This window comes from Thermobia domestica, chromosome 2 (assembly GCF_964235325.1).
Source record: "Thermobia domestica chromosome 2, izTheDome1.hap1.1, whole genome shotgun sequence".
NCBI classification, from domain to species: Eukaryota; Metazoa; Arthropoda; class Insecta; order Zygentoma; family Lepismatidae; genus Thermobia; species Thermobia domestica.
In genome coordinates, this window is record NC_137455.1 from 139,923,005 (window position 1) to 139,934,206 (window position 11,202).

At 30.3% G+C, this 11,202-nt stretch overlaps 1 protein-coding gene across 2 annotated transcripts in view; it reads left to right on the forward strand.

Annotated features, from left to right (window-relative positions):
• Positions 1–10,414, forward strand: part of LOC145675724 (lachesin-like) — a 1,095,594-nt gene extending 1,085,180 nt beyond the window's left edge. The window contains exon 9 of one of the 2 annotated variants that reach the window (XM_081746357.1): positions 3,923–10,414. In XM_081746357.1, the coding sequence (XP_081602483.1) occupies positions 3,923–4,260 (338 nt within the window). In that variant the 3' untranslated portion in view covers positions 4,261–10,414. The remainder of the gene's footprint in view (positions 1–3,922) is intronic. The other variant, XM_081746347.1, reaches the window with a different exon arrangement.
• Positions 10,415–11,202: the final 788 nt, after the last annotated feature.

Consider the following 11,202-nt stretch of genomic DNA (forward strand, 5'->3'; position numbering starts at 1 on the left):
TGAACACTGTTGTTTCCATTGATTTTCCTAAGAATTTCCTCCAACTATCATTGCACGAACTCTTCCATAATTCACCACTTGCATTTAGTATCAAATTTCTTTACTAAACATGAAATGTTGATTTTAATCTTTCATTTAGTTTAGTGTGATATTTATAATTTCATTCTTTATACTTACTATGTTATTGCAAAATAAAGAATCTTGGTTATGTTCTATTTCTGTATAATTAATAGCAGGGTGAGGAAACAATATTGGTAATATGCCGTGTAATTGACATTCTCGAAATAAAAGATAATTAAAATGTGAGACAGAATCGGTGGTATGTGAGTTAAGCGAATGAATGAATGTGACGCAAGGTTGTCTTGTGGTAAAGTAGCTAAGCGGCGCACTACAACGTAAGCTGATTTGAATGTACACAAAGGCTTGGCAATGCTACGACCCTCTTATTTTTTGACAGGGTTTATTAGGTACTCGGAGCACAGCCCTCAAATGTCATAAATTCCTTACCTTAGTACAATTTATATTGATAACAAACTAGAAGAAAGAATCAAAACCAGATTAAGTGTAAAATAAATTTTAAAAAGACTCATTTGAGATTTCTTATTGGTTACATGGTTTTATAAGCATATAGATATATAAATACAGCTATTTCCTGACGCCCTTATTTCCCATGGGTATTAATGGTAACGCTCCATATACTGTAGATCTGGTGCTAAGAAGGGTCATTAAACTCCAGAATAAGCAACTAAATAGTTGATGCTGCCGAACTATCATAAAAAAAAACTTCTAACTCATTATGAGCGTAGTAGAGTGATTTACTAGTGTATCAGAAACACTTAGCTGAAGCAAGCTTTTTCTATTCACCATAACATCCATTTATAAATGTGTAATGTCTGTTTCATGATAATATCATTACTAATGTTGCAAAGAGTAAGAAAAGACGTTTCTTGTTTTCAAATTTCTCTCTCTCTCTCTCTCTCTCTCTCTCTTTTGCCACGACCAGAGGAAAAGCGAAAAACTTAAAAAAAATATAGTTTTGAATCTTTACCACTCCTTTGTTCCATAGTCATTGTGAAACTAAACTTGAGTAGCAAATTTTGTACAGTATTCTGTGTGTGTTGTATTCAGTTTCTTATCTACGCTTATTGTGCGATTATAGGAGTTCCCCGTTCGAATATCACACAAGTGAACATGCTCAAAGAAAAGAATATTTTTTCTTGGAATCAAACATATATATATATATATTCATTAACTGAGAGATTAGTTATTTAAAGTTTTAATATTTTCTTTTCACGAAAATTGATAACTTGTATAACTTTAGGTACATTGTTTTTGCTAAAGCATTGTTAAGTGCATTAAATCTACAATTTAGAATCCGCTCATACATTTGAAGGGTTTTAATATTTCTTAGACATAAATGAATGACTGCGAAAATAATTCAATTTTGTCCAGAAAACTGATACTAACACTTTGGAAACAATATTATTAGGACTATATTCGGTAATTGTACAATACAATAGAATTCAGTAAGTTTAGAAATGCAATCTCATCTTTAAAAAATCACTCTCCCTAAAAAAGCTTATATTTTTATCTTTGTCCCCACATTTGATCCCCAGAGGAGTTATGTGGTTCCGATTCCACGTTAAGCTGTGAAGCCACATATTATGTAACCTCGTTGCTGAGCAGGACCCTGAACTCAAATGAAAACAACAATAATAATAATGAGAATTTATGAAATCTCTTTGGTGGAGCTAGGTATAAACTTACTTCTCTGTTTTTCCCTTTGTAGTCTGTCATTGCATTAAAAGTAATGACTTGAAATTTGTATTATCATATTTCAAGCACAGAAAATAACTTACCCAATAGAATTTCAACATTAAATAGTCACTGTATTTTCCAGAATCCACACTTTCTTTTATACGTAGCAATCGAACAATTTGTTCACAAGTAAGGTACTTTTGTCCTCTCCCACTCATTGCTAATGCATAAAACACTACCGAAACCACTAGAAACTTTCCGAATCGGACTTCTGTTTTGTCGTCTACATTGATATGAAAGATTATTTCAAATTAAACAATAAAAGGAAAATCGACAGCTAGAATTTGTATTTTACTTACATTTTGAAAGAAACTTGCCACTGTAAAATACATTGTGCTATATATTGATATTATTGCTTTATTGATATTATAGTTTAACTTAATTTGTATTTGAAAGATTTGAAATAAATAATTTTATAACTAACAGCAGTAATAAATTAATGGTGCCTGTATTGGGCACTTAAGAAACGAGAAATCGAAAATCCAAAATCACGGGGTCCATTAGACCCCGTCTGGTATATCATTCATTCTTTCGGAGAAAATAATAAGAAAACAAAATGATATTTACGTAACGAAAAGAGGAACTAAAAATAGGAAAAGTAACGGCTTAACATTTAATTCGAGTGAAAACAATACGAAATGCAAACCGACAAACATCGTCTTGGGGTCCATTGGACCCCACTGGAAGTTCTAGCGTTAAGAAAGCTCTAAAATGAATAACATTTACCATATAGAGTGTTTTAAATGATTTGACTTGTCATGAACAAACTGTATGTTTCATAATGATCTTCACATCTAACTTAAATTATAAATTAACTGGCAGCATGCCCGGTTTCGCGCATGAAGCGGAAAATTGTTTTCAAATATGATGTTTTCAATCTAAAGTGAAGGAATTTTTGACGCCAGACATGCCGTTTGGGCTGTACACTCTTTATTCGTCCAATGTTAAACGAAAATGCAACGTTTCCATTTACCTGGACCCACAATGCTGACGTAAGAATATGGTGAATAAGGACATGTTTGAAATGGGGACTGGTCATTGACACATTAGCTATACGTATTTCACTATAGTTACGTAAATCCTGAACTTTATTTTCTTCCATAGGGTTACATTTAGTAAAGCTCTGTCTTATTTTCATCATAAAGTACGTGAGGAATATTATAAAAATTGTCAAACTTTTGCGCTTTAATAGTTTCGGAAATCTCAGAAACACCAACAGAATTTTCAGCAATTTTTCTCCCTTTAGAGGTTGTATCTCGTAAAACCCGACTTAACTGCATCTAATGGTTCAAGGATATTACCATATTTGTGCAGACTTTAAAAGTTGGATTCCTAATAGTTTCGATGATTTGTAGAACGGCGGATAAAACTTTCAAGCCCCTTTTTCCTCCCCTTTAGGAGTCGAATTTTCCAGAGTCGGATCTTATCTGTAATGTAAGGCACAAAGGTATTATTTCTACAATAGTTCGAGGTTCTATTCCTAATTGTATCGGAGCTCTAGTAATGAGTGAACAGTAGATTTACTCTTATAGATCTGAAAGTTCAATCAATATATAGTTTTCTTTGCACTTAATTCCATTACTACTGACTTGGAACAGTGTATTATAGTTGTATTTGAGACAGGAAGTATTAAATTTTGAGTTCATTAAAGTTTATGTATATCGAGAAAAATGATATGGAAATGAAAGTTGTTTTTCGAATGTTCCAATTCTTTCGAAAACAAAACGAGCAAAATATTTCTTACGGTGATTGGAAACTTCTGGAAATTTTACATCACTAATTATAATATGTATTACTATTACTCGTATTACTATATTATTGGAGTTTGTTGTTTGTTTTCTTTAAGATTTCTAATATGCGTATTTCTTCATAATCTACCACAAACTATTTGATAACATACTTATTTAAATTTTAGTGTCTTGCCAATTTTTGTGGTCATATTTAACCCAAAGAGAATGACACAAATATTGACTACACAACACACACTGCTTTTAATATACATACTGCTTTTACTAGGTTTTGCCTGCTTAATTTATCAATAAATCTTATTAATTTGTTGTAAACTATAACTGGATATATAATGATCGTTTCTTCTTTTTTTTAGAAATCCAGGGTCCGACGAAAAGGCCGACTGTAGGAAAGATTTTACCCCCTCGCTACGACGACGAAGATTATGTGGACCAAATAGGCTCAGCAGAGCAGGAGGCTGAGGAAGAACTATCCAATACAGTGGCAGAGCATCAACCTGGTGTTTGGCTATTTGAAGGAGTGGCTCGTGGAATAGCTACCCAAGGTCCACATTCCAGAGACATATTTATCCAGATGCAGGCAGAGAGTCAAGTACCTGCTCCTGACAAGGGCTCCGGTGATGCTTCCTCAATATTATTGGGAACGAATAAATTGACATTAATGCTGTTCCTTGTTGTGGTGCTGTGTTCGTAAACTGTGAATAACTAAGCAACAAACAAATAAGAACATACATTACGTTTATGATGGTCTTTCTGTGAAGATTACCCTTGGATCGTCGAGTACTGGAATCTTGCTTCCAATTGGCTTTAAGTTTGATCTCATACAGTAACCAAGTATTTCTTGCTATCAAAAATTTTGGAATGATATAAATACATTCACATTGATTCACTACTTTAAAGTTTTCATGATTATAAATGTACTTGTGTTCCTCGAAGTTGACTGAGATTAATATGGCAGAAGTAGAAGCACATGGAAACACGGGGGGAATATTTGACTTAATTTTAATAGTTTGATTCATTTACACTATGAGTTTCATGATGAATTGATGAAATAAATATTTTCAAATAGTAGAATACCACAAATAACATATTTATATATTTGTGTTGTCCGCATTCTTAATATTAAGAGTGTTTCATATTTTCGAACAGGGAGAATCAAAAAGAGTTAAATCCGAAAATGGCTTACGGTAAGAGTAGTAGAATCCGGAAAAACCAAACGAAAAGATTTAGATCCGGACAAATATCAGACAAATCCAAATCTCAACAGGTTTCAGGATAACGTATTCAAATTGTGTACTTGTCCTCAGGCCTCTGGCAGCAGCAAACCATAGGCTCCCGATATAATACTTGAATCATCAATTGTCATAAAATTTCAAATTAAAAAGAGGTGAAACCATCCCATGATTACAGTCTTCCTTATAACTTCGTGTACTAAAATATTAGAAAAAGTCTACATGTTAATGGCAACCACCCTTAGAATAGACTGACATCTTATAGTATTCTTTCCACCAATAACTACTTCAATGAATACCATCATTAGCAACCGAAAGTTTCCTTCAATTTGCACATTACACATATTGACTCAGTCAGTTTCGAGTGATAGATACGTTATACATAAGTATTATAACTCTAAATGCTATAATACAACAAGCAGTCTGTGGAAACAAAAGGTTTCATAAAATATTTATTATTAAATGATCAATTATTTTTTTGAGTTCACCGTGAAAGCGGAACACTATTTCCTGATTAATGCATGCTGATTTTCTTTTTATGCTGAATAAATATTACGTACAATTGATAATCACAAGTGAAATCAACTCTGCAAAAATAAGCATAACTGTTAATTATACAATAGTAACAACATTATTTAGATTACTACCAGAAATGTTACTAGGGATTACGATAACTATGTAATACATCGATAATATATCAGAATGATGGATACCAAAACAAATTACTATAAAATATTTGTGGTATTTTTGTAAATGATATGTCTTTTTTGTGAATCAATTTACTCACTGGTGTACTTTAAATTTATATATATAATCGGTGGAGTTTTGTCTACGTTCAGTAATGTAATAATCCACACATAGTCACATAATTTGATTGGGGGACATTATATTGATTTCAAAGTAAATTCACCGAAAAGCGTTAATATTATACTTGGTAACAAGTATACAATCATTATTTTGCAAATGAGTAACAAAAGAAACATGATTAATTTTAAAATGTATATCTATTTGAGACAGAAAATCATTTCCAACAGAATTGAGGCTGCCATAAAACATCCAGGTTTTCGAGATATGGAAATAGAAAAAGATATTATTAATAAAAATAAGTTTTCTTTATTTCCTTGCATACTTTAGGAATACATATATTCCATATATAAACTTAGCATATGTCACATATGTACACGTATGTCTGTACAAGGAAGCATATTGAAAGGTACAATCCTAATCACGTCAGAAGCCATACATACTTTTTGCATTAAGTACACACAAAAGGCTGCCAACGTCTTTCACTTCACTTGAAAATCGTATACAATCGTTTATTGGTATTAACGAAAATAAAGTTTCTGTAACTTTTTTGATACAAAAAGTAGTGTTTTACTCCCTTGACACATCACTATTTGGAAAAATCAACAAATCAGAAACTAAAGTATTGTCGCTGGAACATCATAAAAATCACAAACACAACTAGAAAGTTTCGAGATGATGCTGTCGTTTAAGCTTTGTGAAGTTTATATTTGAAAATGACATAAATTGATTATCTATTTATATTTGCATGGATACATTTTCATATAATTTATTCAAAAGAATTTATATTGATTAATGTTTCATTCTGTTGCCACATCCTTCTGCAAATAACATTGATTCAATTTGTGATAGACTGGTCAGGATTTATCAATACGTCACTTTAATTAGTCTGATATAATTCCATTATAGTAAATATTTTGTCTGTAATTTAGAAGTATCTAAGCATTATACTTTCATAAAATAATTTGTATATATATACTTATAAAAGAGAAGGCAATTTTTATCCTCGATATACAAATAATGTTTTAATATATATATATTTAGCTCTTAGAAAATAGATTACTTGTGACAAGACATTTATTAAGTTACTTTTAAAAGGTTTAGCCTGTATCCAGTTAAGACAATACTACTTTGTGTTTTTACCAATGAGATTGGCTAAGTTTCGTAACAGTGTCTTCGAAACATAAAGTGGAATAGTTTGCCAACCAAACATTGATGGTAACTTACCACAATTATTCAATATTATTACTTGAAAGAATATGTAATAACCAATTAATATATAACCCAGTAATAGTTATTTTGGGTATATGTGTGGAGACAAGAAGAGAAATTTAGACTGAAGTCTTGGAAATCAATGACATGAGGAAGCAAGGTTCCACTCTACAGTTGTTTTCTTTTATATTGATTATAACAGTTTGAAAATAGAAAACGAATACTAGACAATATAAGTAAATAAATAGATAATTTTTCTCCCTTTGATATTGTGCTGTGCCCATGCACAAATGTGTGTTCAAATTGTCTTGTGAAAAACAAAAGCAAATATAGAAGTATCTTCTATTTGCTCTTTTATTTAATTAAAAATAACATGACGAAGAAAGGGACAAGAACAAATAACAATATCAGCTTGTACGAAGGTGAAAAACAACAATAATGGTACACGTCACCACCAGGAAATTGGACAATACTATATGTACATACAAACTTGTATCAACTTTAATAATAATAATAATAATAATAAAAGTAAACTTTAACAATGAAAGAGAATAATTAATGTTGAAAGTTCTCGAAATCTGAAGAAGACTCGTTTGCAATATAGTAATAAAATGAGAAAAGAATTATGGTAACACTATTTACATATGTTCCTTCATTCTCTAACAATAGCAACTGTATCCCAACGAAAAATTTGTGACTTACATTACTCAAAAGAAACACAATAATAATACTTATTATTATAGTTGGACTATTCAATTATGAATTTATATGTTGCCTTAATTCCGTAAATTGCGAAAAAAAATAACGAACAAAAGAAAACAAAAGGTTTCAAATAATGTATACTATAATAAAATACTACGTAGATTTAATTACCAGCGCAAATAAGTGGCAAAAGTAAAATTTACAAATTTACGTTATGCAATAACAAACAAGGGTTGAGCATATTTTTATGTATTTCAAAAGATTGGAGAACGTTAAATAAGAGTATTGCTTTTGGAAGCGTTGCTAAAAGAATAATGTTTACCTGTACAAACATAAGCCTATGAGTGTTATTGCCATTGTATTTATGATCATATTATAAAAAATAACAATCCATGTCTTCGCAGCAATCTTAAGCTATTTTTCTTCATTTATTAAATTGATATTTAATATTTTCTCAATCACATTAAATTACGAAACCACAATTTAATATGAATGTTTTTGCTTTGATTTCTTTTGAGAAACGTAATATTTTATATGTGCTTATTTCTTCATATTCAAATAAGACCTTAAAACTCGTATGCTTTGAAAATGATCTACATTTTAAATTTCGTAAACTTAGAATATAGCATTGATTGCTAAAAAGAAAATAAAACCAATCTTCTACTAAAGAAAGATAAAAACAGTTATGAAAAATGAGCTTTCGGTATTTTATGGTTAAATTTGTTGCTTAAAATTTATAGTGATCAAAAATGTCATTAGCAAATATAGTAGATAGACTACATCTAAATTTTAACATCCGTCCAGATAAGTAAATAGAATTGATTTGATAGAAACAAATAAAATGATCGTATATATGTAAATTTTCAAACCAAGGAACTAAAGAAAAAACAAGAAATTTCAAAATAATTACTTGTTATCTTTACAGTACTGTAGTTCTAATATAAAATTACCGTTGTAAATTAGTGTTTATCATTAAGAGGTATGGATATTATTCGATCAAATATTACTTTATATCTTAATGCTTAAAACATAATATGCTGTACATTTTTTGGCTAAATAAAATGATTGTTTCTGTCGTGATATATAAAATATTTATTGTGTTATTTCAATATAATACCTAGGTAGTGTGTTTGTCAGAAATAATGTTACCCATATTGAGCAGTTTATTGTGTTAATACATTGGAGGTGGATAATTGTTAAAATAAACAATCGCAAAAGAAAGATATCAGTGTAGTAAAATTTTATAACTGTTTTCAAGTTACAAGAAAAGTATATGATAGAAAAAAATCACCAAATACCAACTTAGAAATATTCTTTCTAAAACTTGTCTGTTTGTAAAGTTTCCTTACACTTTCACTGATTGAGTTGTAGGTACATTTTCAAGCTGATTTTAAACAAAATTTAAATTACATAATGTTAAAATGGTGAATGGAAACAGTACTTTAAAAAGTCATCAAATTCACGTCTATCTGTCAGTTGAGTGCAAAATCAACTGTGTTGCTGTAGACATAACTTTATTGCAAGTTTCTATATGTACAAGAATATGTTTATAATATTTTCATGATTTTCATGATTTTCATTTCCTAATTAATTTTGAAGCAGCAAGTAGTATACTGATAGAAATCCAAAGTTTTTAATATTGAAATAATGGAAGTTCTCAAGAAAATGATAGTACACTTCACCATTATACATTAAACATTCTCTATGTATATCAATGGTCTTTAATAAAATTCACATCAATAGTATATATATTACGCTATATATAATACAGAAAAGCCTTCATTTGCTGTAGATGACAATTACAAATTTCTTTGCATTAACATTCGCAACTCTTAAAAAATAAGAACAAACTTTTGTGAAAGAAAATCAAACTCAGGTTGAACAAATTTAAATTTGGGTAACGATATAATCACTATGTTACCCAGCTATGTAATACCTGAGAAAATACTTTCACTTCAGTTGGTAATATCTTCGTAAGTTCTAACACTGAAAATTAAGAAAATATAATTTCACCATTTACAGTGAACCATTCAACAGCTATTTACAAGTTTTCTGTCCTCGTTTACAAATTGAGGTTTTCAAGTTATCTACAACAGCAATGAAATTATTAACAATCTAATTTCAATTACATATTTTGGGCTCCTTTTCATCTGATTTAAATATTATTTCTTGCCACATTTTGTATAATTTAAAATGTATATGTTTTAATAATCCTTGATCACCAGCAGATAATAAGCTAATTCTTAAAGAAAGATAATAGTATCATTCTTACTAAATACTAATAATGATCAGTTCATGAATGGTAATACATTAACTGGTTCTATATTCGAAATGGCTATGTGGCGCATGTTTAACTGGTTTAAGCTCACCGTCTTCAAGCGTCTTTATTTCTAATTTTTGAGACCGAACTTGGCTGCATTTCTGGTTAGATAATTTTACAACTGCCTCACAATGTTGAATGAAAGATAAAAGAATGTAATCGAACCAGGGACCGTAATAGGTTATTCTAGTATATCACATTCACAGATACTTAGACAAAACATCATTTGCACAATATTGTTTGCAACTAAAACCAATACTATTTCTACTCATATTCCTTCGATTTTTTAAGTAAAGGTAATCCTTTATTCTAACTTTCCAAACGTTGGAACTAACAAGACTGCTGGGAAGACATGTGACGAAATCTATTGATGTAAAAATATTTGTAAATAACAATAGAGATGGAAACATAAAATGTATTAACAGTAATATTTGGATGACAAGTTGAAAGATAAACATGTTATTATAAAAAATATAGTTTTGTTCTGTTTTCTTATTTATTTACTTATTCCCTTTCTACCAATGTTATGACAGTGAATGTTGCTAACGAGTGCATGTTTATTTCAATATATCATAGATTGTATTCATTCTTTCCTAAATATATGCCTTCGTATTTTTATACTTATTGGTGCCACCTACAATGTGAGCAGATTTCATTCTACACACACGTGGGAGGAAAATTGTTATTTCTCAGTTTCAATATGCAATGACATTTCGATGAAGTACTCTCCCACCTACAAGCCAGTGATATGCAACGGCACAAATATAATGTGGAATTTACGCATTTTAGACGAAATTTTATTTATTCGTTTGAGTAGAAAGTGTGAAATTTCCTATATATAAACTGTTAAATAAAACATGAGAATTCGAGTTTCAGCATTTTCAAAAATTCTGCTCCGAAGAGGGAAAACAGGAATCGATACCATTACATACAAATTTGTATTGAAAAGACGTCCAATGTGAGGATTCGTTTAAGTTGAAAATATGAAATTCGGTAAGGAATGAAAATAAAGCAAAATATATTTCAGAGTTTTAAAAAATTAAAACTGGTGTGCGTGGAGAAAAGGAGATACACACCGCAGAACTGTACATTCCAGAAACCAACCGAATAGAAGTAGAAACAGTTATAAAGAAATTAAAGAAACACAAATCTCCGGGTGTAGATGAAATTCCGGCTGAGTTAATTTTAGCTGGAGGCAAAACATTGTGGAACAAGATACACAAACTCATTCTCCTTATCTGGAACAAGGAAGAATTGCCACAAGAGTGGAAAGAATCCATCATTGTTCCAATTCACAAGAAAGGCGACAAAACTGACTGTAATAATTATCGAGACATTTCTCTTCTCTCAACATCCTATAAAATCC